We start from the raw sequence: 26,053 nt of genomic DNA, 5'->3' as shown, positions 1-26,053 counted from the left end.
ACATGTGGTGCACAACATTCCCTAAGTGCATGCGTGTGCGCCAAATGGGACTTTGAAAAATGCAAAAAAGTGCTTTTTTCAAAGAAATCACAAATTACGACCAACCTGAAGTTGGTGGGTATTTGGGATTCCTTAAGCCAAAATTGCACAACTTAGGTGCTTCCAACATTGCATTTGAGGAATTGCATATTGGGATTCCTAAATGCATTCGCAAAATAATGAAAATCAAATTTTGCGATTCCTTATTTTGCGAGTGGGTTTTTGTGTGCTACATTACACACTGCCTAAATTGCGATCGCAAATGCTGAAATTCTGTGAATTTCAGTGCTTATGATTGCAATTTGGCTTCCTAGATATGGCCCCTTTCCATAGAGGTCCAGTTCAACTCTGGTAACCACGACAGCGCTGGGATGCTCCTGGGTCGCCATGCGCTATATAAAAGAACCTTTTCATTTCATTTCATTTCACGTTACCCTCCCACTGCCCTGGATTACAGGAGGTATATGTTTTAATATTGTCGGGATATTCCCAACTCTGAGTAACAGGAAGTATGTGGTTTTGATAAATTGTTCCACTGGATGAATAAAGGGTTTGTTTATTCCTTGGCTCTGGTTCCAGGATAGTGGGATGCAGAGAGTCAATGCCTGCAGGCAGCAGGAGAGATGGCGGCATTGACGGACTGCGCTGCTATTGGTTGATGGTTGTCATGGACACGTCCCACGGACTCATGGGAGTTGTAGTGTGGCAGTGTCATTTAAACTTCCTTTTAACTTTCAAACTGCCGTGAATAAAAAGTGAATAACTTTGTGCACAATCCTCGCCTCCGCGTTCATAACAGAAGTACAAGTTTCCTTCACTATAACGAGGACATGCCTCATGTCCGCGGCAGCAAGAGAGCTGAGAGTCGAGGCAGAGCGGAAGTTACGCGCCTCAAACGGCACCGCGACCTTTGCCCGCGGGTTCCTCTTCCGGGAATGCTCCAATGGCCGGGCTCTTCCTGGTGGTCCGTGTCTGCGCTCCGCGCATGCGTACTGCGCCCGTCTCTGAGGCCCCGAGAGAGAAGCGCCGCAGGTGAGGAGGGGAGGGAGGGGTTCGATGTGCAGGCCTCGACGCCATAGAGCTGGGGAGGGTGCGGGGGCCCTGGAGGGGGCGGCCGCGAGAAGCGGGAGAGGCAGCAGGGCAACAGGGAAAACCGAGCCCAGTCTCTGGCTCGGCTCTGGCCCGAGCCCGGTGCCTGGCTCGGCTCCGGCCCGAGCCCGCTGCCTGGCTCGGCTCCTCGAGCGAAAACGAACCTCTCTTCGTCTCTCTCCCTCCTTAAATTGCCTCTGTTCAATAGAAGGTAATGAGGGGTAAATACATTCTCCTTAATATTATTTATAGATCTCCCTCTTTTAAAATGTTGCCATGGAGTCATTAGTGAACTAAGAGGGAAGACCCGTGCCACGTCAGCCCTGTATGTGGACCAGGTCGATATCCGGCAACATTCAGGTCCATGAAAGCAAAGACAGGTTGTTATACAGGGGCATCCTGAACTCACGTCTTTGAAGACACTTTAATCCATAATTATGGAGTAAAGGGAGCTTTGGTGAATTTAAATATGTGCCTAAGATCACACAATGTTAGCTGGGAAGCTGCGATTTGTCCAGTATTTCTGGTTTCACCGTGTAAAAATCGGACACTAAGTGAGTATTTATTCGTATTTCCTTTTTAATGTTAAGGAGTTGTTTTTTTTACCTTTTTCTGCACTTACCCGAAGTTATTCGAGTACTTTACCCTCCACTAGTTACTTTTTACACAAGGTCACGTTAATTTATTTCAGATTAAAGTATTTGCCCGGAGTCACGGGATGTCGAGCTGATGCCAAGAGTCGCACCTGGTTCCCAAGTTTCAAAGTCACGTTCAGAGTAGAGCAAGAATGGCAGCAGAAACCGGCTCCCTGTGGGCCTGAGGTTCCAACAGAACCTCGAGCCGACCCGAGCCAGAGCCGGGCTCGGGCTCACAGTGGACGCCCACCTCCGTGTTTAACTTGAAACAGTGACAGGTGCTGAAGAGTACAGCAGATGTATAGCAGATACTTGTGAGTCCAAACCTCTGCTTAATCCTTAATTTGTGTGTGGTCAAGTGGTGTTTGCATGTTCAACACGACTATAACTTATTTGTGTGAACTGTCAAGTTTCTGACAAAACCTATACAATTTGTTTAACAATGACAACTATTGTGACAGGTAGAGCAGTATCCATTACACTTTTTATCCTGGAACATTAATATTTATTTACTTTCAGTACATCTCCGTCACGATCATAAAGTGCTTATTCTATTGTTTTTGCCAAAATAATGCTGTACAGGAAGAACATCGGCCAAGATATGGGCAAGTGGACAGGTTACTGATGATAGTAGAGGGAGACATCCTTTGAAACCTGGATTCTCCATTTGATTCAGTTGTGAGATTCTAGACAAAATCCACTCTCTGATTCTCAGCGGGTGCCCAGAAGTGAGAGCTCATTTGAGCAGAGAGCATGTGCAAGAAGGAATCTCCATTAGGACACTTTAGAAAACTGTTAGTATTTGTTTTACACGTTAATTTACCAAACTAAATTATTTCCTATTTCCTGAGGGAGATAGAGACACTGCTTTTTGCACTCTAGTCCTATATAACCTTTATTTTGGCATTGTTTCGGCATGTCAAATGCCAGTACAGAGTTTTAAGTGGTTCATATCTGGGGGTGGGAAATAATTTGACAAGTGTTACTTCGATATTGAAATTAAAGATATCAATTTATCATAGCTCCTTTAACGTTATTATAGATCTATTATCCTGTCAACAATGCTCCTCGTACTTTTCTAATTTTGCAAGGAAGCAATTATTCCCCATGACAGACCCCCCAGGATATAGCGGCATAGATTAGCAAATTTAGCGGCACAAAAATGGAAATTTAGCGGCACAAATATGGAAATTTAGCGGCAATTTTGTGGCATTTTATTTGGCCATTTTTCCTACAACAAACACAGATATCTTAGCTTTTTTGTTATTTAACAACATGAAGCTATGTATATTTGGTTTATTTACAATGTAGATACTTTGTTTCCCTCGAAAAGCAAAAGACTGCCCGTCAGCAGCCCATGGCAGCATTACAGGCGTCCCGCGTTGCGTGGGGCAAGGCGGCGCTTTATAGCGCGGTGTCAGCGCCTTCCCAATGCAACAGCTGTGCCCAAAACCTCCAACCATTCTGTATCTAGTTTGCAGTGAATGACACACTTATGTGATAAATGTGTAAGATATTTACTGTCTGCATGGCTTCTTGTTAGAACGTTGTGCTTTCAAATGCAGAATACACAAGAGTTTGAGTCTCCTTTTGTTACTAGTTTCATATTCCCCCTGTCACACCTCGTACTTTGGTTGCCTGCCCAGTCTCTCCAAACTCTGATTTCTAGTGGAATTGGATTTTGTCACAGAATCCAATGACCTACAATGTATGCAGCTTGGGTGTCAGCAAACTATTTTTCTATTTCCCGGTCGACGTAATATTCGAAGCCACAGATGAGCTGATGACCCGTTGCAAATGTAGTGTTCAATAAGTGAGTAGGGGGGAGCTGTGGGTGGAGATGGGCCTCTGCTTTACTGTGGGGGAGAAGGGTGGTCACTTTTAACTTCCGTCCGCTCTGAAAGCTTCACTGGTTTTACATTTTGTTGTTACTCAAATCACAGTGGAGTGGATGCTAGACCATGTTATGGGAGGGCAGTGTACGAGAAGAAACCCAGAAATGGTGCGGCATTGAGGAAGCTCGCAACACCCACTGCTAGCAAATAACACCATTATGGTCCCAGAAAGATTAAGTCAGGCCCGGTCCAAGGCGGTTTCCCTATTTAGTTTTGCTGCAAATTGCAAATGTTTGCATCATGCGAGTTCGAGGCAGCTAACGCACAGGGTGTGCAAGTTTCAGTTTAGCCACTAGATGGCGCAGGTTTGTCACGTACGAGGTTCACTTAATCTTTAGTGTAAGATCGTCGGCGATGCAAACTAAGGAAGGACGTTCAAAGAACAGCTCTTACGTTACATTTACGTTGCCTTTATCGGGGGGCTTAATGTAACTCTTGCACTTGTCCAAAAAAGGACGTGTTTCTGACAGTAAACCCGGCAATCATATTCATCCAGTTCGGTGCTGGCAAGTTTTTATTGTCCTTATGTGTGCCAGTCCCATGTTTTTCTGTGAGCTCGTGTGACATTTCAGTGTCTTTAGCGTATTACTGACTGACACTTAATCAAAAGTACATAAATTCAGTTGTTTCCATGTAATCAGACCCCCCAGGATATAGCGCGATGGATTAGCGTTTGTAAAAATACCGCGATTTCTACAAAAGTGCCGAATTCGCGGGCATTTTTGTAAAAATCGCGGCATATTTACAAAAGTGCCGATTTCGTGGCAAATCGCGAAATCCTGGAGGGTCTGGCATGAGTCTCATGAGTTATTGACAGATATTAGATTAGGGGAATAACTGCCCAGTAGTAATGCACTTCAGTGATCTTTACCATCCAGATGCTAATTTCAGGCAGGATGCTGCCAGTGCAGTGCAGATTAGCTACATTGAGATCTGGGGTTCAAATGTCAGATGATGAATTCTCCCAAAATCTTCAACATGTTTCCACAATTCATCCATTTTGTGACCGATGTCAATTGGGGACACATCAGTGCAGTGGCGGCTGGTGGAATTTGAAAGTGGTTAGTGGTGAGGCATAAAACCAGTGAATGTATTTTACTACAAATGAAGCTGATGTTTATGAGGGTATGTTTAGAGGGACCGGAGGCTCTGCACACCGACAGTCCACGACGCTGCCTTTCTAAGAGGCCCAGCTGTAGCTCTTTCTCTGCATTAATGCTGTAAACAGAATACATGAGGCTCAGAAGCATGTGCGGTGTATTCTGTTTAGAGCACAAGACCATCTTGCAAATGCGGCATCCCCTCCCTTTCCAAGTCCGCACAGTGTGACGACTTGGAAAGGGAGGAGTCGTAAAAAGGTAGCTGATATTGGACAAGCGGCTTCGGGAGTACAGGGTTGATGCTGTATACACCCAGAGCTGCATTGGAATGTGACTCTTTTAATTGTAATGTGTGGGCTGGCCCAGAGCAGGGCCATAGAAAGTAATAGAATGCCTTATAAATCCACTGTCATGTAACAAAATTCACTTCATGTAATCTATCCCTCCGCGCTATAGGAATTCCACATCCCTGTCAGAGGACCCCAATTATTTAAGAATCGGGCTGCCAGCTGCTCAGCCCATACTGCTTAACTTTCAGTTCCATCAATGTTGCCAACAGGCTCTTGCGCATGCGTCTACTTAAAATTACCTGACGTCGGTTTTGGAGAGCGGAGCAGGCTGGCCTTGACAGTCTGTACTTTTCACCAACACAATAATCATTTAGGTGCAGTTGGCCATTAATACATCCACCCAAGCACCTCACGCAGTTTTTAACCTTACCCCTTCATGGCTAATAAAATACGGTACACAGGAAAGGAGGTATTTTTAATTGCACTTTTTTCGCCAATACACACAAAATCACTACCATGAAAATGGGCACGATAAAAATTCGAAGGAGTTGGTTGGGAGTTTTCAAACAAAAAGCTTTGACCACTTAAGGGTGATGTGGCATGTCTGAGGCAAGAAGTTGGCCGGGAAGGTATTAAACCAAAGTAGAAGTTGATGGAGTCAATTAACACTGCCCCTCCGCCCAAAAGTAAAGAAGATACAGGGGCGCTTTTATACCTCGTGGAATTTTACACAACGTTTGTGAATATCTTTCTAGAAAATGCTTACACTGTCAGGCAACTGCTAAATAATACGTATACATTTGAATTGCCAGTAGTGTTGGGAAGGGTTTAGTGAACTAAATAAAGACATTTGTAGTGCACCGCCTGAATGTGGTTTCAATCTTGAAAGGTGTAGTAACTATTGCTGCAATTGGTAATGGGTTAGGAACAGGCGAGCAACACCCATTGGAATCAAAGGGCTTCAGCCCCCCCCCCCCGTCTTGTGTGGCAGCCCGGACTCAGACAGCTCCCTGGCACACACACAGCTGCACCCGAGCCCTTCACAGGTCTTTAAAAGACCATGTGCATGTTAAAGAGGCTTTGTTGATATTTCCCCCTTTCTATGAGCCCCTGCAGCGCCACTCTACCTACTGCTTAAAGTTTCACCCCCCCCCCCGAAATTTTTTCTAAGCCCCCTCCCCACCCCCCCGAAATATGGCTCTAGTTGCGCCTCTGGTTAGGAACAGTACTGACCCAAGTGGTAAGAAAGGATGTGAATTAGTTATAACCTTTGTGTTTGACCTGCAGAAACAGAATATTCCTTGCCAGAGAGAGGGCTTTAAACCTTTTCACCAGTTTCAATCAATCAACGGGTTGGTGAAGAGTAATTACTCAACTGAGAGGGTCTGAAGGCGCTGGGGAGGCTCCTGGAAGTTCACAGTGATTCGTCAAAGAGACAGGTCTTGTGGTCCTTCATGAACTTGGAGAGGGTTTGTGTGCCAGAGGTGGAGAGGGAGGGTGTTCCATTCCTTGGCTGCGAGGAAGGGGAAGGAGCAACCTGCTGTTCTGGTCTTCTTAATGCGCTGCACCGTTGCAAGGCAGAGCTGGGCTGAGAGGAAGGATCTTTGGGGTGCGTAGAACGAGAGGCGGTGGTTCAGGTAGGCGGGTTCGGTGTTGTGGAGGGCTTTGTGGGCGTGAGTGAGAACTTGAAGGCGATTCTCTTCTCGACAGGGAGCCAATGTAGTGTCTGCAGGTGTTGGGTGATGTGGCAATGACATGGTAGTTTGAGGACTTGTCTGGTTGAGGCGTTATGGAGTTTGCTGGTAAGGTTCTTGTTGATCCCGACGTTGGGTGCATGACTATAGTCCAGTCTGCTGCTAACCTGGGTGTGGGTGACGGTCTTTCTGTGCTCGAGAGGAATCCAGTTGAAGGTCTTTCGTAGGAGGCAGAAGGTATGGAAACGGGAGGAGTCAGCATTGATTTGACAGTCCATTTTGAGTTCGGAGTCCAGGATGATTCCAAGGTTGCGTGCGTGGGCGGTGTGGGAGGGTGGGTTCTCAAGGGTGGGGGGCCTTCAGGTGTCGTTCCAGGCATCGGGTGTGGCCCCTTCATGAGTATTTCGGTTTTGTCCATGTGGAGTTGTAGCCAGCTGTTCTTCATCCACCTAGCGACAGTTTCCATCCCTTCTTGAAAGTTTTGTATGAAGATGTTTGGTTCGTTGGATAGGGAGAGGATGAGTTGGGTGTCGTCTGTGTAGGATACAATGTTGAGACCATGGGATCTGACGATGGGTGCGAGCAGAGCCATATAGTCGCAGTTTGGGGCTGATGGAGGATCCTTGGGGAACTCCGCAGGTGGTCAGTTTCGGATCTGAGAGGAAGGGCAGGAGCCTGACCTGCTGTGTCCTGCCGGAGAGGAATGAGCGGATCCAGCTGAGGGCCATGCCCCAGATTCCTGCGTCATGTAGTCTGTGGGGTATGGTGCTTTGAGAGACTGTTCAAGGCTGTGGCTAGGTCCAGGAGGATCAGGGCCACAGTCTCTCTTCTGTCAGGGAGGGAGCGGATGTCTGTTGCGGCGAGAAGGGCAGTTTTGGTGCTGTGGTTTTTCCTGAAGCCAGTTTGAGAGGGGTCATTGATGTTTTCTTCTGTGAAGGATGCAAGCTGGCTGTTGATGCCTTTTTCGATGACCTTTGCTGGGTACGGGAGTAAGGAGATCCGTCTGTAGTTTTTGAGGTTGGTTGGGTCAGCCGTGGGTTTTTTCAGGAGAGGGTTGATCTCTGCATGTTTCTAGTCGTTGTGGAAGGTGGCAGTCTCAAAGGAGCTGTTGATGATTTCATGAAGCTCGGACGATGATGTCAGCTGGTCTGTGGTAGATCTGGTGGGGCAGGGGTCCGTGGGAGCCCCGGAGTGGGTTGACTTCATAGTCTTCAGGGTGTCTTCAATGGTGACAGCAGTCCAGCTGTCTAGCGTAAGCTGCGTGGTGTATGGGGTGGTGGGTGTAGGTTGTTGTTGTCATAGATGGTCTTGATTTTGTGGTGGAAGAAGGTGCTGAGTCTGTCGCAGAGCTGTAGGGGAGGTGAGGGGGGAAGTAGGTTGTCTCACTGTTGGGTGGGCGAACTCTTTAATGATGCCGAAGAGTTCCTTGCTGTTGTGTGCGTGGGTGGAGATTCTGCCCTGGAGTGCGTTCTTCTAGAGCACAGTTCTTCAAACTGTGGGGCGCGCCCCCTGAGGAGGCGTGGATGGGTTCTCAGGGGGGTGCAAAGGCCTCTGCCAGCACATGTAAATGAAGACGCCTGGAAGTGCAGCGATGTTTATTTGCTGCATTTCCAGGCTGTCTTCATTTACTCTGAAGGCCTCGGAGTGCCGTGGGGCCAGAGGTCAGTGGGTGTGCTGCTGGGGGCTCGGCTGGGCAGTGTCTGGAGTCTTATTAACCCCTTCGAGGCTATTGACGAGCTGGGCTCGTCATCGCGCTTACCTGTCCTGCGCGGATGACAAGGCCAGCTCGTCACGTAACGCGGTAATTTTGAAATTGCCGCGCACAGCGGGAAAAGCCGCAGCGGCGAAGCGGTTAAGACTCCAGCACAGCCTAGTTTTTCACAGGTCTTAAAAGACCATATGCATACTTTTGGAAACTGGTTGCCTAAGTAAGCTTAGTTTTTTTTCTTTTTCCAGTACCCCCTGTGCCCCGACTCTGCCTATTCCTTACATTTGCATTTTAAACTTACTGCTGTAGTGTGAAAATGCATTTCATGAAAAGAAATACAAAAAAGGGTTGCCAATAGAAAAAATGGCAGCCATGTATGTTTAAAGAGCCTGCAAAGACCTTGCTTTGACACTAAATAGGGTCTTAAATAAAAAAGTATGTATTCATTTGTAATGTGACTTTCTGTCTGTTCCTTTTATTTTCAGTCATGAATCATTCAGGCAGCCCTAGAACACATGTAAAAGTACTTTATATTTGCTTTTCGAAGTACGCACACATAAGTGCTGAAAATAGGGCTTTAGGTGACTGTTTATTTTTGTGCCGTCTGCAACATCAAAATAATGAGTTGGCAACCCTAATCATAAGACTGGAAGTTTGTTGCAGGATCAGCACATTATTCATTTCTTTCACCCTTGATTCCCTGATTAATTCCATAATAGCAATAGTTTAACTTATATCTGAAATCCTGCATCCCGCCAATAACATGCTGATTAACTTCAAGTGTCTGGGAATTCACCCTGCATTCAGACAACTCACTGCTCATTCTCACCCTTCACTTTTATGCTCACCCTGCACTCCCAGCGCATAGTTATGGTTTTCCCGCATTTGCCACATAATCAATCGTCTGCTGCATAATTTGCAGATTAAAAATGCAGCAACACATGTTACCTCACAGTGGAAGGGCCTTTCTAAAGGTTGACTGGTCACCTTTCTGTTGCCTATTGCTATATGTGGGTGGTAATGTGGTACTTATGAGGGGCTATAAAGGCCAGGACAATGTTAAGAAGTGTAAAAATAGCAAAATAGTGCAGTAATGCTATCACAAAATATGCAGCATAATTCGCCTTTGCTTGCTGCAGAATTTAGCCAACCATGCTACATAATTTGGCCTTCTCGTGCCGCATAATTCATTTTTTAAAATTTTTAAAAAAAAATTTGTATATGTATTCGTTGGCAAATTCAGACAAACAAAACAAGTACACAAAAATAAACAATGCAGATAAGTACGATATGCATGGAGTACAGCATAGGAACATGTCATATGTTGAAGTGAGTAACCAATATAATACCTAGAGAATATAGAACATAGAACATCCATGAATTAAAGATATCTTAATGGATTAAAAGTCAATGCAACCAATAGCATATACTTTTTAAACATTGCGAGCATCATTATAATGCGAGGTCAGACGCACAGTAGATCAAAATAGTTAATAAGGGGAAAAAAAAGATAAATAAGACGGGAAGCGAAAAGAAAGATAGTATCAAAATACATCAAATATCCAACACTTAGTTTCCACTTTCAATATTATACCACCTAGTAATAGGCTCCCATAACTGTTTCCCTATTGCCCTCATTTTCCTACCTCTTGTGGCATAAATTGCAGTTTCTTGTTTATAGATAGCTATAAAGCGACTAAGCCACATATGAAAGGTAGGGGGCTCTGCATCTTTCCATCTAGCTGCCAAAATTATCCGAAGCACGGCGTATCCCAGAAAAAGAACCGCCTGTTCTTCACTGTTGTGATCCAAGGAATCATCATGGCCTAATAGGAGCAATGTTATAGAGTCTTTTATTCGATGCCCAAAGATTTGGGCCCAATATTCCAGCATCATAGCTTTGACTGTTGCCAATGCAGGGCATTCAGAAAACATATGTAGGAGATTTGCAAGTGGCTGATTGCATCTAGGACAGTTATCATCAGTCCTGAGCCCCCAAGCAAACAATTTAGCTGGCGTATAGTATAGGTTATAAATGGTTCTGTAATATTGAGCCTTTAAATCAGAGGCTATAAAATATTTTGCTGAGAGGGTTAGTGAGAAATCTATATCTACATTGGGGTTAGCTAATTTCGAGGCCCAGGATTGTTCCGTGCGCTCAAGGTCGTCAGGGGCATTGACCATGAATAACTGATATAGGACCCCGATTCTTGTGGAGTTTTTCCCTATAATATCCAATAATGGTATATTATCTGGTAGAATTTTTGGTATAGTATTACAGATGCTAGCTGAGATTTGATAGAATTTTAGAAAATCACAAGCGGGAATGTTGTATCTTTCTTGAAAAGACTCAAAGGATAGTGGAATACTGTTACCAAAAAAATCGCCTATTGTTTTAATGCCTAGGAGCTCCCACCTCTGAAATCTATGAAATGCATTGCCATAATGGTGTATATTTCGTAAATGTAGGAATACCCAGATGTTTACAAATAGCTTTCCATACTACTCGAGCGTCTAAAACTGTCTTTATTTTAATTTTTTTGTAATATGATGGTTCTACCTGCCTTAAGAACAGTCCCTTATGTTTTTCACCTAAACAAGCTCATATATTGATGGAATATATGGAGCTATAGGGGTTAAAACTCCAGGTTTGGCAGTCAGAAGAGGGTCCATATGTTGTACTAGTGTTGCCCAGAAATATAATCTCAAATTTGGTAGAGCTAAGCCACCTCTATCTTGAGGGAGCGCTAACAGGAGAAGGGCCCGTCTTATTTTACCATAGCTCCACATAAACTTTGCAATAAGGGAATCTATAGTCTTAATAAAGTGTTCTCTAGGCAGTAGAGGGATTGCTCTGAAAAAATATAAAACCCGTGAGAATATGTTCATTTTAACATAATTGGCCCTACCTATTATCGAAAGGTGCAAGCTGTCTATCCTTCTAAGATCACTTTAGATTTTATCAATGAGGGGAGAATAATTTATTTCACTAATCTTGCTTATCTCAGCAGAGAGGCCTACTCCTAAATATGTAGCTTGTTTAACCCTAAGTGTACTTTCATACTGGGTGTTATTAGTGGCTAATACCACCGTTTTGTCTCTATTCAAAGAGTACCCTGAATACATCCCAAATGTCTGAGTGATTGTCTCAATTTCAGAAATTGCTTCAGACGGATTGGTGGTTATAACAGCGACATCGTCAGCGTATGCCATGACTTTAGTGGAGAAAGATCCAGTAATAACTGGTTGAATTGCGGGTGAGGTTAATCATTTCTGAATAAGGGGATCGATATATAGGGCAAATAAGACCGGGGAACATGGGCAGCCCTGCCTCGTGCCTCTTTGAACCTTAATCAAATCCGACTCGTCACCAGCTATAGAGATTTTAGCCGTGGGGTTGATGTAAATGGCTTTAATGGCTTTAATAAAGTTGTTTCCAAAATTTTTACTTTCCATGCCGCATAATTCCAATGGCCCTGTTTATAGTGCTATGAAGTCTAAGCCTGTGGCAGAAAGCACTGTGAATATGTAAGTCATTATTTTAAAACAGTATTTACATACTCTAAGCTATACTGCTGCAAAATGATGCAGTGATTGAGATAAAACAAGTTCTTACAAAATATACTTTTTAGTAATAAGTAATCAAACTGTATCTAATGCAGACATTTTTGTAAGTGTCTCCACTATTCCAGATCCCAGCTGATAACTCTGTTACATTACATCTTAAAAAGAATAGATCTTTGCCACCATAAAACTTTAAACAGATCCACTGCAATTATTCAGTAGAAAAGAACAAAATTATGCGGCAGGTTTGACTAAATTATCCAGCAAGAAAAGGTAAGTTATGCGGCACAATGCGCCACATTTTGTAGTTGTCATTTTAACTCACAGTAACGCTGTCAGGGGAAATATTTCACCTCATTAGTACCAGTTTAACAAACAAATACAGCAGTAAGCAACTAAAAGATTACTAGGCTTTGCAGGGCCTTCCACTGCTCCGGAACACTTTGTCACGCTTTAAGTAACTTTTGTTCCGTTTGAGCTAGAATCAAGTTTTTGTCATTGAAATCTGGAGATTATGTAGCAAATGCAGTAAACTGATAATTATGTGGAAAGCGCTGCTGCTGCAGAACCTCATAATTCCAGTGGCCCTGGCTTTAAGTGACTCAATCAATTAATGGCTGGTAAGAAGGTCGGTTTCTTTTTAACTTTCTGCACTACCACCACCCACTTCGACTTCAGGCACAGGCATGTCAAAGTCAGTATTAACGATTCAGGGAAAGTTTTTTGTGTGAAAGCTGAGTCCATGGGGGGCTGGTAGAAGGCCAGCAGGGTTGCATTCAAATGCAGAGCCCTAATCCTCCCAAACCTTGGGGCCTCATAGAAATGGTCTGGGAGACCGAGGAAAAGAGCGAGATTCATAGATATTGTCAAAGAGAAGGCCCAGAATAGTGAGCACTCTACGCAAACTAATTTTTAGGTTTACAAATGGCCAGAGACCGCTCTTTTAGAGAGCTACCCCAAAGGGGATGATATAAGTGTTTTTTTAAAGGGACATTATTGAAGCTGGTACTGCTGCCAAGTGTGTAAGTGGCCACTGCTGGTTATCATAAAGGAGTAGGTGCAGATGCAGAAGGACTTGGGCTCAGGAATTTGGGGGGGCCCACTGCATCACAATTATGGCTGTCTAACTTTAAAAAAAGTGGCATCCGAGCGTATTGTCCTTTCAAGCATTAGGACAGAGGTGATGATCGATCATGGTGGGGAGGAGGTAAAAGAGGCAGAGGAGACAGCCTGCTACTCTGGACTGCGGTTATCATTAGTGCAGCAAGAATAGTTGCATTGGGGTCAAAGAGTGTGAGGGGATCACAACACCCCAATTATGGGGAGCAGTTTGTTTGGGATATCTGTTTTTGTTTGATGCATTTGCTGTTTTATAAGTTTCGTAAGTGGTGCAGTTCATAAGCTATAGAAAAAGTATTCCTGAAATCATCTCATAAGCTCCGCTCCCTGAATGCAGCCATGTCCCTCCCGCTCCCCCTTTCCTAGCCATAAAGTTTTGGAGGGGGGCCCGACCTCCAAACATTTTGCTTAGGGGGGGCTCAGAGTAAAAAAGTTTTAAGAGCTCTTTTCTAGAGTATCTGATGAGGTTGTGGTGGGCGGCGGTGGCTGCATTGGCTCACATGGCCATTAAGTTGTTTGTCTAAATGACACTGTACAATATGTGCCAAGTGTGGAAAAAATATTCTGACTTAAGTCTGATGCCATTACCCATCAAAAAAGTACCAAAGAATGAATGGAATTTTTTTTTATTACATGATTGTAAAAAGAAAAAGATCCATGGCCTCAGCCATGAGAAATTGGAGCAAAAAACGTATGGAAGACAAAAAATTGATAGGCATGAATGAATATATTAGATGCTATTAACTTATGAATAATGGACTGAATAGGAAGTAAGGAAGAATTGGCTGAAGAGGATGGATTATTGTTGCGGGCAGACTTGTGATTTCTCTGGAAAGTTTGAGAAAGAGAACTCTTGACACAACAGGGGGCATTTAGCTAACTAAAGAATATTGTATTGGGGGCCTAGGATAGACAAGGAAGGTGAAGGATTCCATGGAAGCATAAATTCTGATAAATCACAGCTCACATTCAGTCCAACTTTATTCCCAGTAAACAATCCCCGTATGTCTTGGTAAAGAGTTAAGTGTTGAGGTGATGGGACCCATATGGGAGAATGGCCGGTAAAGTAAATGCATATTGGGGATCTATGGTCATTTCTGAAAATGGCCTGAACTGGAAGTTGTGATGTTTGTGGCTTGTGCATACCACATCACACCATGTGAGGTCATGGGCTACAGTCCTTTTGTCTTGATGAAAGGGTGGCTGCCAGTTATCACGGACAACCGTGGGTGGAGGCCATAGGTTAGACAGGTGGAATAGTCACCAGAAGAGGAGTAATCTCCATATAAATTATGGTATGATGCAAAGCAAGGAGGTAAAGCCGGCGAAATTCAGTGCTGGACTTTGGATCAGGGATGGAACTGGATGAGGCAGTGAGAGTAAGTGGTCTGAAACACAGTGGTCTATGGTAGAGCTGTCTTCATCCGGGGTTGAAGGTATCCACTGGGGAAGATTTGGTTGTCTGACCAACAAGCCTAAGAAATTCTAACATTGTGTATGTTAACTTATGGCTTCATGTGATACCTGTATATAGGGTGTACCTTTTTAGGGCGAGCCCCCGTGATGCTGCTCGCGTAGGCGAGCCGTTTTGTAGGGGTTTTCAAAATGGACCTTGAAATTCCACACAGCTCGTGCATTTCCAAGGTCCATTTTGATTGGGCTTTGCGTGTATGTTGTTTTTTTAACAGAACACCCAATAGGCCATAGGCGGTCGCGTAACTCCGCCTATGGCCTATTGGTGTCTGTTACGCGCACCAAAGCCCATATGTCATGATATTGTCAGGTGAAGAGACTTTTAGGTATATTTGAGTGTCATCTGCGTACATGTGATAAGATATGTTCGAGCAGTTCAGAATTTCTGTAAGTGGTTCCATGTACAAGTTGAAGAGCGTGGGTGACAATGCAGATCCTTGAGGGACCCCAGTTGAGATCGGGGTGTTGTTAGAAAAGGAATGGTTGACTTTGGTTCTCTGTGAGCTATTGTGTATGGAATGAGGCAAACCAATTTAAAACTGTGCCTGATAAGCCCTTCCTTTTTTCGAGAAGATCAATCAAGTTATCATGTTTGACGGTGTCAAACACTGAGGAGAGATGCAGGAGAAAAATGTAGGCAGCTTTCATTTCGGTCAAGAAATCTGAGTGTCATCAGTAATATGTGTCAGGACAGATTCGGTACTGTGACCCGCTTGGAAACCTGATTGGAATTGATCAAGGAGTTGAAACTGATCAATGTGATTACACAGTTGTGTGTGAACGTATTTCTCAAGTAGTTTGGCTAGGGTCATGATATTGGAAATGGGCCTAAAGTTGTTAGGATCATGTAAGTCTGCATTTGGCTTTTGAGGTATGGAGGTCACTTGGCCAGTCTTGAGGCAATCTGGAATCCTGCTTTGAAGGAGAGATTCATGGACAATCTTGGACCATAGTGGGATTATGGAAGGTATAAGATTTTTGAAGAGCTTGGCGGGCATTTGCCCAAGGCTTTTTAAGAAGACGCGCAAGGGTTTTGCCGACCTCGTCACCCTCCCCGTATTAGCGAGCGCGCTCCTCCCGATCTAGGAAATGCCTTTCTCTGTTTTCAGCATCCTCAAATTCCGCTATCTTAGCCTTGATCTGCCCAAGGGTCGTGAGCTGATTGGACTTGAAGAATTCTAATTCAAGCGAGTGAATCTTTCTCTAGCCACTGCAGATCATTCCTCAGTGAACGTAGAACACCAATTTGTTTAGCAATACACTTGCCCCTAATGACTGCTGTAAACTCCTCCCGTAGAGTGGACGAGGTGTCTGCAGAGCTGAGTTTGGTGTCAAAGTATGGCTGATCCAATGTCCTCTCGCAACACCTGGTCCCAGAGGGCACCAGCTGGAAGTCTCCAGCTGAAGGCTCTATTCGGCGCGTCTGTTAAAATAAATTCTAATAGTACTGGAGCGTTATCCGATAGGGTTCAGGCAAGATGGGCACAGTGTCTAACCCAAGTGTCCACGTCACAGGATATGAGTTGGTAGTCAATTTTAGAACACGAGGGGCCCGCAGAGGAAATGCAACTCTCCTCTCGGCTGGATTGGTGTTGGCAGTGCCAGACATCTATCAGATCCTGGTCTTCCATAAGGGCCTGCAGTTGCGCCGCAGCTCAGGCGTGACGCTGTCGAGAACCATTTGACCTGTCCTAATTGGAGTTGAGAACCATGTTAAAATCACCTCCCCATAGCACTGCCCCGGGGCCTAGGGAGTCCGCCAACCGCCGCATCTCGCTAAAAAACTGGGGCTCCTCGGTGTTGGGGCCGTATATTGATATGAGTCTCACTGGGCGACCTTCAAGAACCCCCTCCACTATCACATACCGACCCTGGTGATCGCATATTGCAGTGCGCGTATGCCAAGGGAAGCCCTTTCTGAGAACTATGGCTGTGCCCCTGGCGTAGTTGAAGTATCCCGCTATGAACTTTTCACCCATCCTTCCCGCTCGTAGGCGTGAACATGAGGCTCCTATCAGATTCAGCTGTTGTAAAAAGCAGAGTCTGCTCCATATCAATTAAGAAATGCTGCCACTAACTGCATCTTTCTACCGCAGTTCAGGCCCTTCACATTCCAGGTTACAGCTTTTACCGTGCGTGTCTTGTCAGCAGTTGCAGTCATCTCTGCATTATCATGCATCCACGCGCGCCAAGAGGGAGAGCAGAACCCAGCAGCTTCGGACTCGTGATATAGAGAGGAAGGCAAAAGAAGAAGGGAGAGAAAACGCAAATAGAGACAAGCAACCGGTGAGAGTTGAGCGAGATGCAAGCTACGCCTCCCCCAACTTTGTGAGGGCTGTACAATGTGATTAGGTTATATTCAGGGGGAACTAGAATGTCCAAAATTGGTGAGGAGGATACATTAAGCCAAGTTTGTGGTAGGATGTCAAGTCAAGTCAAGTGATTTATATAGCGCGCTACATACCCAGAGGGTCTCAAGGCGCTTGAAGAAGGGTGGGGAATTACTTGTCGAATATCCAGGTTTTAAGTTGCTTTCTGAATGTTAGGTGGTTCTGAGTGAGGCGAAGGTGAGTGGGAAGTGAGTTCCAGGTTTTAGCTGCCAGGTAGGAGAAGGATCTGCCTCCCATGGTGGTTTTGTTGATTCGAGGTACAGTTGCAAGGGCTTGGTTGGAGGATCGTAGCTGGCGGGAGGGGGTGTAGAAGGAAAGTCGTGAGTTGAGGCATTCGGGTCCAAGTTCGTAAAGTGCTTTGTGTGCGTGGGTTAGGAGGCGGAAAGTAATCCTCTTGTTAACGGGGAGCCAGTGGAGGTTTTTCAAGTGGCCAGAGATGTGGTCTTTACGCGGGATGTCTAGTATGAGTCTGGCTGAAGCGTTCTGGATGCGTTGGAGTTTTTTCTGGAGTTTTGCGGTGGTACCGGCGTATAGGGTGTTTCTGTAGTCCAGGCGGCTCGTGACCAGTGCGTGGGTGACCGTTTTTCTAGTTTCGGTGGCGATCCAGCGAAATGTTTTTTTGAGCATGCGAAGAATATTGAAGCAAGATGATGAGACGGCGTTGACTTGTCTGTTCATAGAGAGTGAGGAGTCCAGGATGACACCTAAGTTCCGTGCGTGGTTCGTCGGGATGGGTGCTTTTCCAAGGGCCTCAGGCCACCAAGAGTCATCCCAGGCGGAGGGGGAGGAACCTAGGATGAGGACTTCTGTTTTGTCTGAGTTCAGTTTTAGACGGCTGTGCTTCATCCACTCGGCTACTTCTTTCATTCCTTCATGTAGGTTGGTTTTGGCGGTGTTAGGGTCTTTGGTGAGTGATGGTATCAGTTGAGTGTCATCAGCGTAGGAGATGATGTTGAGGTTGTGTTGGCGTGCGATGGCCGCGAGGGGGCTCATGTATAGGTTGAAGAGGGTGGGGCTGAGTGAAGATCCTTGTGGCACGCCGCAGATGACTTCGGTGGCTTCTGAATTGTATGGTGGAAGGCGGACTCTCTGAGTTCTTCCGGCAAGGAACGAGGTGATCCATTCCAGTGATTTTCCTTGGATTCCGATGTTTCTGAGGCGTTGTATTAAGGTGCTATGACAAACTGTGTCAAAGGCTGCGGAGAGGTCGAGGAGGATGAGGGCGACTGTGTCTCCATTGTCCAGTAGAGTTCGAATGTCGTCTGTTGCTGCGATGAGTGCGGTCTCAGTGCTGTGTTTGGCTCGGAATCCGGACTGTGAGGAGTCGAGGGATTTGTTGGTTTCGAGGAAGCCGGCGAGCTGGTTGTTGACAGCTTTCTCGATGACTTTGGCCGGGAATGGAAGGAGCGAGATGGGGCGGTAGTTTTTGAGTTCGGTGGGGTCAGCTGTGGGTTTTTTCAGAAGGGCGCTGAGTTCGGCGTGTTTCCAGCTTTCCGGGAAGGTGGCGGAGTTGAGGGAGCAGTTGATGACGTCTCTGAGGTGCGGTGCTATGATGGAGTCTGCTTTGTTGAAGATGTGGTGAGGGCATGGGTCTGTGGGGGATCCTGAGTGGATAGAGTTCATCAGGCGGATGGTGTCCTCAGTGGAGATTGTTACATAAAAGGGGGTTGGACCCATGCAGTCACGGGGACCTGGGCGTTATGTAGTACATATAAAAGGGGGTCCCCGTAAGGGTAGTGTATTGTATAACATACACTGAAGCGAAATTAACAGAGAAACAGTTAAACAGACATAGATAACAGTTTGCGATTTGATAAATGTGATTTATTATCAAAAACCAGCGTGATTGCTGATGACAAAGAATTAATTCACTAATGCAAATTAACAAGCCCCGAAAGGAAGGAAAGGGAGGAAGTGCTCAAGGTGGTGAAAGAAAATAAGGAGTGTCACAGATAGTATAAAAAGGGAAACATCCAAATTCAAATGACAGTACAGAACAATCACAATATAAATGCCAAAAAATAAGGCAAAGTTCAAAACATAGTCAATACATCATATTCAACGGTCACAGCTGATTGCCTAATAGATCGGGGATGTGCCGGAATCTCAAAAGAAGAAAAGTCGACGTTTCGACCCCTTTATGTAGGCTGAGTGGAGATTGGGTTCCAGTCATTGAGGATGTTCAAGGGAGGTGGAGGTCCTGCGGAGGGTTGGGTGGGTTGGTCTTCGGGTCGGTTGTCGAAGCTGTTGTGGATGTCTGCGATCTTGTTGTGGAAGAATGAAGCTAGGGAGTTGCAGAGGGCTTGAGAGGGGGTGATGTCGTTGGAGTTGGCTGAGGGGTTGGTAAATTCCTTGACGATGTTGAATAATTCCTTGCTGTTGTGGGCGTTGTTATCTAGTCGGTCCTTGAGAGTGGCTTTCTTGGCAGTCCGAATCAGTTGGTGGTGTATACGGGTGGCGTTTTTGAAGGCGTCCTTGGTGCTGGTGTTTGAGTCTTTTTTCCAAGCTTTCTCAAGGGAGCGACAGAGTTTCTTAGATTTCTTAAGATCATCGTTGAACCAGGAGGCCTTTTTGCTGCCTAGTTTGATTTGACGTTTTTTCAACGTTGCTAGGATGTCGGCGCTGTTGGATAGCCATTGGGTGAGGTTAATGGCTGCTTGGTCGGGGTTTGAGGAGTGGGCAGGGGGGTTTTGAAGAAGCGATGAGGCGATCTGGTCGATGGTGATTTTGTTCCAGTTTCTTCGCAGAGTGGGTTGAGGATGGTTGTGGGTTGTGGTCTTATTGTAGGTAAAGTGAACGCAGCTGTGGTCCGTCCAAGGGAGAGCTGTGGTGTGGCTGAAGGAGACATGTTTGCTGGAGGTGAAGATAGGGTCGAGTGTGTGACCTGCAGTGTGGGTGGGGGTAGTGACAAGTTGTTTGAGTCCGAGGTTGGCGAGATTGTCCAGAAGGGTGGTGGCGTTGCGGTTGTTGTTCTTTTCCAGGTGAAAGTTGAGGTCTCCCAAAAGAATGTAATCCTCGGAGGGGAGGGCGTGTGGGGTGATAAAGTCTGTGATGTCTTCACTGAATTGTGCACGGGGTCCTGGTGGCCTGTAGAGGAGGGTGCCTCTGAGTGTGGTCTTGGGGTCGATGTGGATCTGGAAGTGAAGGTGTTCTGTGTTAGCGAGATTGACGTCAGAGCTGGTTGAGATGCGGATGGATTTCTTATGGACGATAGCGATGCCTCCTCCTGTTTGGTCGGTGCGGTCCTTACGGATGATCTTGTAGCCTTCCAGATCTTGCAAGAATAAGAGGTCGGCTGTATTCGCAGCATGCCTAACCTCTGACCTGCAATTCAAAAGCATTGACTTGAGGTGGGATTTGGTAACATCAGTTTCTTGGAGAGATATGGAGACTGGTGGTAAATTATCAAGGCTTAAAGTATTGAATGTAATGTATTCCGCATTTATAGAGCGCACTGTGACCCTACGGTATCCTGGCGCTTGAACACGTGAGATCAATTAACCTTGAGTGTAATAGCGAGTACAGGGTCAAAAAGGATAAGAAAGTCACAGCCACATACTTACGTCCTAGGAAAGAGCCAGGTCTTTAACTTCTTTCTGAACGGCAGCAGATTATCTATCTGTCTAAGTTCGGCTGGGAGTTTGTTCCAAGCCGAAGCTGCTACAATACTAAAAGCTCTTCCTCCATATCTAACTCTTCTAAACCTGGATACTCTCACCAGTTTAGCTGAGGAGGAGCGAAGGTTACGTGGGGGGGGACATACCATTCAAACCTGCTCTGTAATGGCTTGGGCCCAATGCCATACAGAGCCTTAGAGACTATGCACATTGACTTGAACTGTACCCTCTGCATAACTGAGAGCCAGTGGAGCTCGGCCAAGGCCTGAGACGCTGAAGACTGGCATGGTCTCATTAGTGCAAACTTGGCCGCCATCAACTGTATTCTCTTGAGTCTCCCTATCAGATATTTAGGAGACTCCAACTCCAAGGACAATGTTCTGAGATTGACACTGGATTCTCTAAATGAGTTGGAGGAAATAGTCTGGATCTTGGATGGTGGGAGAGAAGGTTTATTATGGGCGGTATTGTAATGAAGTAGAAAGGAGTGAATGTCAGCATCAGACACAGGGTCAGTGATTCTATGTGGCCTGGCGTGATGGTCAATGAGGCCTAGATTTCCAGGTAAAATGTGTCTCGTTTTCCAAGATGAGTCTTGACTTTGGCAGAGTTTAGCCGTACTGGGGAGGCATGATCGATTATTCTTGAAGGGCATGTAGAGATTCCAGCGCTCCTCCATCATTGAAGAAAAGTGCAGTAGGTTCAGAAGACCCTGCTTGATGTCTTTCAGTTCAACCTCAAGGGGGGGTGCGGGGGTATAAGGAGTGGTTAGTTGGTCTGGTGATAGGAAGTGAGTGAAGTCTCCTCGTAAAAGGAACAGTGGTAGGTAATGTAGGTTCCACATAGTCCCGGATGAAAGTATAAGTGGAGGTTTGTTGGGGGCTGGTGGTTGGTGGCATGGAGGGGGTATGAAGAGTAGAGGGAAGTGGTGTTCTACAGTTTTCCTCCATGTGTCTTTTGTGCTATAGGGGAGTTGAGTGCCAGGTGTTGGGAAGCACAGTGGGTGAGTGGGGTGCTCCTTGAGGTAGGAGTGATGAGAGATGGGGAGTTTAGTAGGCATAGTTATTTATTGTTATGGGAATGAACATTGGGTGATGATATGTGAGTAGCAGGAGAAGGCCAGTTCCCTCCAAAGGTGAAAGGGTGGTCCTCGATGGGCTTCTTGTGTTGAGGGGCAGTAAAGTCCCAATGGTTAGGGGGTCTGGTGGATGGGTTGGGTTCCACCTTGGGCGAGGATGGGGAGGAAGAAGGGTAACAATTGGAACTCAGGACCCCTAAATTGCTAATGATGGAAGTTTAACCTGGGTGAGGATTAGAAGCCAGTTTTGCAGTGAGCTCAACCACATTTAGTTCTGTCTGCAGCAGTCGCTCCCTCACCTTATGGCGATCCAAATATTACTATCGATGAATATGGAATCCATTTATTCTTCTAGCACCTCTTTCAGTTGGGTAATAGCCATCAGTATCTGGGGAGTGGACATTTCATCCTGTCTGCTCTGCGAGTTCCATGCAGGGCCTCCTCCCACCTCTGTATATCTGTACATTTTTTGTTATTGGCCTGTTCTAGAAGATCTATCTCGGCCCATAACTACACAGAATAGTTATTGCCACAGGGGCCTATCCCGCTCCTCAAATTCTATGTCTCAGCAGGTGCTCTGCTATCCCCTGGGTACCCTCTCAAAACAGCGGCCCAGCCCACTGCAGATCAGACTGTCTTCTTCAGGTCTGTCTGCCACTTATTACCTCTAGAACAAGAACATGAAGGACAACCAGGCAATGTCCCCCAAGGCATGAGCAAGGACCTAGCCCTCCAGCCTCCCTCTCATCCACTACCGCCCACGTCTCAAAGGTTAGTAGCTGGAAGATCCCTTCTCAGCAACCTCTTATCAGTTGGAAGCTCAGGGTTACCGGGTCGCAGTCCCAACTATATGATCACGTCAATGGGGAGGGAGAAGGGGTTGCACAGGTGGCACCTGTATGTCAACTTGTATGCACTTCACAGGCCCGGCCCTCTATGCCTTCTAAGGCAGGCCTCCTGCAACTGTATACGCTCTCTGCATCAGCAGTCCGCAACGCAGGAAGGGTAGGGGCAGTTAACGCCTGGGGACTGTGCTGACCTCCTCTCCATTATCTAGCCGCTGTCATTGTGGCAACCATCTTCCAGGCTTCTAGGCTCCAACCAGCATTGCGTGCCCCAGCGATCAGTTTATTTCTCAGGAAGCCATTCAGCCCCAGTGTGCCCGGCTGTGCCAGTACATTTCAGCCAAGCTTCTGCAGGCGTCTATGCGCTTCCCATCATGGTTTCGTGGGGCTCGGGAAGTGGAGTCTGCCTCCCCCTTGGTCCGCCGAACTCAATTTGCAATTGTTGGGCTGCCATTGTATGGCACTCACCTTGGCATCTGTGCGCTCGATCATGGTAGGAAGTCAGTCCGAGCCCCGTCTACCACCTGAAGGTCTCTGTGTGGGACCTCCTCTAGGGGTCTGACCTCTAACTCCTTGGGAGAGTACTGGATTCTGTAGGATTAGGCTGGGTGCTCGGCAGCGCAATCGTTCAAGGCTTTCATTCAGCCATCTTTCTGTGTCTGCCTTTTACAAGATTATGCAATTTTCAAATTTAGTTTATTCATTTTGATATCATTCGACAAGGCAAAACAATTTGTTTTTAATTCTTTTACGGTCTATACAAAATGTAAATAGATTTATCATTTTATGTTACTGATATGAGTGAGTGCACACTTATTGTTAACATATCAATCTGCTTTATTTTATGTTGGTCTCATTTATCATTTCCTCAAAACCCTACCAACTCTATCCCATCGGAAAAGTACATGCATTACTTCCAGAATGCTGACATTCACTGTTAAATAATTTCGTTAAAATTAGTTTACACCTTGAAAGATATTTCACTTTAATTCTTTTTTTTTTATACTGCAGGTGGCTTCAAGTGTGGACAGGAACAAAACTAACAGATTCTGTCATTTGCAGCAAATAGACTACAAAGAGAGAGATGTTCCAGAGATTTTAGAAGAAACCAATTTCTAAAAGCTGGTTTTGGTCTGTAAGTAACGACAATACAGAGCCGAGTCGCTGACTGATTGTAAATGCAGTTTCTGGATTCTCTCTAATTTCTTATGTCAATGAACCCTTAAATTGGGGGCCGTAAGGACACACATGATGGAGGAGATGGAGGGTTTTGTGACTGTAAAGCAAGAGCCAGAACAACAGCACAATTTGAATCAAAAAACAGTGTACATTATTTATAAGACTGTGCAGATTGCAGAAGTAGTGTACCCATGCACTTCACAAGAGACTCACCTAGCTTGTAATTTGAACAGGACAGTACAGAAAAAAAGGGGCACAGGAGAGATACCTTATCAATGTTCCGAATGTGAGAAAACCTTTACTCAACAATCCTACTTGACTCGACATATGAAATCGCACTCTGAACAAAAGCCTTATCAGTGCTCTGATTGTGAGAAAAGATTTAGTCAAAAACACTATCTGACACGACATGAAAGAACACATTTGGGACAAAAAATATATCAGTGCACTGAATGTCCAAAAAGTTTCAGCAAAAAAGCGAGTTTAATTCAGCATGAAGGTGCACATGCAGGAGAAAAACGGTATTTGTGTTCTGAATGTGGTAAAACCTACCGTCATAAAATCAGTCTCACATTACATGAAAGATCACACTTGGGACATAAACCATATCAGTGCACTGAATGCCAGAAAAGCTTCCACGATAAAAGTACTCTTGCTAAGCATGAAAAAATTCACACCGGAGAAAAGCCATATCAGTGCAATGAATGTGAAAAATGTTTTACTAAGAGATGTAGTCTAACTCAGCATGAAAAGACACACACCGGAGAAAAACCCTATAAGTGCACAGAATGTGAAAAAAGCTTCAGTCAGAAAATCCATCTCGTACATCATGAGAGAACCCACACAGGAGAAAAGCCCCATCAGTGTGAAGAATGTCAAAAAAGCTTCAGTCAGAAAATTCATCTGACCCAGCATGAGAGAACTCACACAGGGGAAAAACCCTACTGGTGCAGTGAATGTCAGAAAGGATTCAACCACAAAATTAGCCTGACTCACCATGAGAGAACGCACGCTAGGCACGCCTCCGCTCAGGAATGATGTTCATTCACATAGTTCCATGTAAACTGAAAGAAAGTACAACATATGGACATTAACCTGAACTGAACCCCAACAAGTGCAGTGAATATTACGCAAGCTCTAATTCTGAAATCAGTCTTACAGATGAGATAGCATGGAATTGCCAAAAATAAGTTAGCAGTGCGCTGCAAAACCAAGCGGCTAGTGTTTGAATGTATGAATAACTCAGTCTGCCTAGGCGTATGAGGGAGAAAATATCCGGTTTGCATGAGAAATAATATCTTTGAAAAGCTAAAGTTAGAATGGTAATCTGACTTAATGGGTGAGCGCAAATCTAGCTTAGTTGCAAACCTGTTTAAGGTGGAACTTGCAAGGGCTTTTTTTTTAAATGACAAAATCCCCCAACTCCCCCGCATTCCCCCCAACGCCCCCGCCTCCCCGCAATGCCCCCACCTCCCCCCAATGCCCCCACCTCCCCAACGCACTCCAGTCCCAATGCACTCTCACCACACACCCCATTCACCCCTAATCACACCCCCCCCACCCACACACATTCCACCCACAACACACTCACACTGTTTTATAAACATTCCCATGCCAAACGTTCAGCAGATTGACATAAAATAAGTTGCAGTAGTAAGAGAGCTGCTCCCTCCTGTGACTTTGCGCATGGAAAAGATCAAGGCGATTACATATATAAAAAGAAAATTGTGATGAGCAAAAAAGTGGAAGCAGTTAATTGAAATGCTCTTCTCTAAATTCCTACAACAAGCTAATGAATGAAAGCCAACAGGGTAATTTAAATGTGCTGCTTTTCAAAAAGCCAAAGAGACTCTAGCCTTGGCACGCTGTCATACTAGTAAAACAAATTGAAGCCAGTGAAATGATTTAAGCTGATAGTTATTGAAGCGTCCTGACTCTGGTGAACAGTATATTAATGTGGCAAGTTTTGCATGGACTCTAGTGTCGGAATTGAATAATATGTACCAGAGAACAATGCATGGAGATTTTTTGAAGAGTGTCAAATGTTGGAATATGCCTTTAGGGACAAAAAATGAAAAATCACAAACCATTGTGACCAAGAGTAATCGATTGCGACCAATTGTTGCCCAGTATGGCCTATTACACCACTTTAAGATATTGCCTGTGAAAGTGAAAACACAATCAATTCTGAGAATGTATTTATTTTTGCACAGATGATATTGATAGTATTTGTCAATAGTGTAAAGATTAGTAATGTAGAACATTTCACTGACGTATCCTTCCTCATGGAATCTTTTGTTATGACTCCTGCTGTGTGTAAAATGAAAGCCTATTCAGA

General features: G+C 45.2%; 1 protein-coding gene across 2 annotated transcripts; it reads left to right on the top strand.

Annotated features, from left to right (window-relative positions):
* Window positions 1-955: 955 nt before the first annotated feature.
* LOC147666190 (uncharacterized) lies at window positions 956-25,440 on the top strand. 2 transcript variants are annotated; one of them, XM_086949225.1, is made up of 2 exons: window positions 956-1,071; window positions 23,548-25,440. In XM_086949225.1, the coding sequence occupies exon 2, from the start codon at window positions 23,785-23,787 to the stop codon at window positions 24,751-24,753; it is 969 nt and encodes a 322-aa protein (XP_086805351.1). In that variant the 5' UTR covers window positions 956-1,071; window positions 23,548-23,784; the 3' UTR covers window positions 24,754-25,440. The 2 variants fall into 2 exon arrangements, with proteins under 2 accessions (XP_086805351.1, XP_086805352.1); XM_086949226.1 differs by lacking the exon at window positions 956-1,071 and adding an exon at window positions 1,820-2,077.
* Window positions 25,441-26,053: the final 613 nt, after the last annotated feature.

Source organism: Lissotriton vulgaris, unplaced genomic scaffold (genome assembly GCF_964263255.1).
Source record: "Lissotriton vulgaris unplaced genomic scaffold, aLisVul1.2 SCAFFOLD_865, whole genome shotgun sequence".
Lineage (NCBI taxonomy): Eukaryota > Metazoa > Chordata > Amphibia > Caudata > Salamandridae > Lissotriton > Lissotriton vulgaris.
Note: the sequence above shows the minus strand (reverse complement) of the source record. Positions and strands in the feature narration are given on the sequence as shown.